Here is a 221-nt window from a genome sequence, read left to right on the forward strand (position 1 = left end):
TGCTGCTGTTGCTGCTGCTGCTGCTTGCGTGCAGCAGCAGCAGCAGCACCAGCAGCAGCAGCAGCAGCAACACGATCGCACCCATACAGCAGCAAACGGGGGGCTGGTGCTTCTCCCCGTTCACCGCAAAACAAATGCTCCATTGCCGCCCTGCTGCTGCTGCTGCTGCACCCGAGAGGATGCGGGGGAGGGGCAGGCAGCAGCAAGTCACCGCCAACATA

At 62.9% G+C, this 221-nt stretch overlaps 1 protein-coding gene across 1 annotated transcript in view; it reads right to left on the minus strand.

Annotated features, from left to right (window-relative positions):
• The window catches only part of EMH_0010100 (uncharacterized protein), a gene marked incomplete at both ends in the record, with an annotated part of 3,209 nt that overhangs the window by 993 nt on the left and 1,995 nt on the right, over positions 1-221 (minus strand). Inside the window, one exon of the mRNA XM_013498852.1 lies at positions 212-219. Coding sequence (XP_013354306.1) covers positions 212-219 — 8 coding nt within the window. The remainder of the gene's footprint in view (positions 1-211; positions 220-221) is intronic.

The sequence above is a fragment of the Eimeria mitis genome, genomic scaffold (assembly GCF_000499745.2).
Source record: "Eimeria mitis Houghton genomic scaffold, Emh_scaff377, whole genome shotgun sequence".
NCBI lineage: Eukaryota > Apicomplexa > Conoidasida > Eucoccidiorida > Eimeriidae > Eimeria > Eimeria mitis.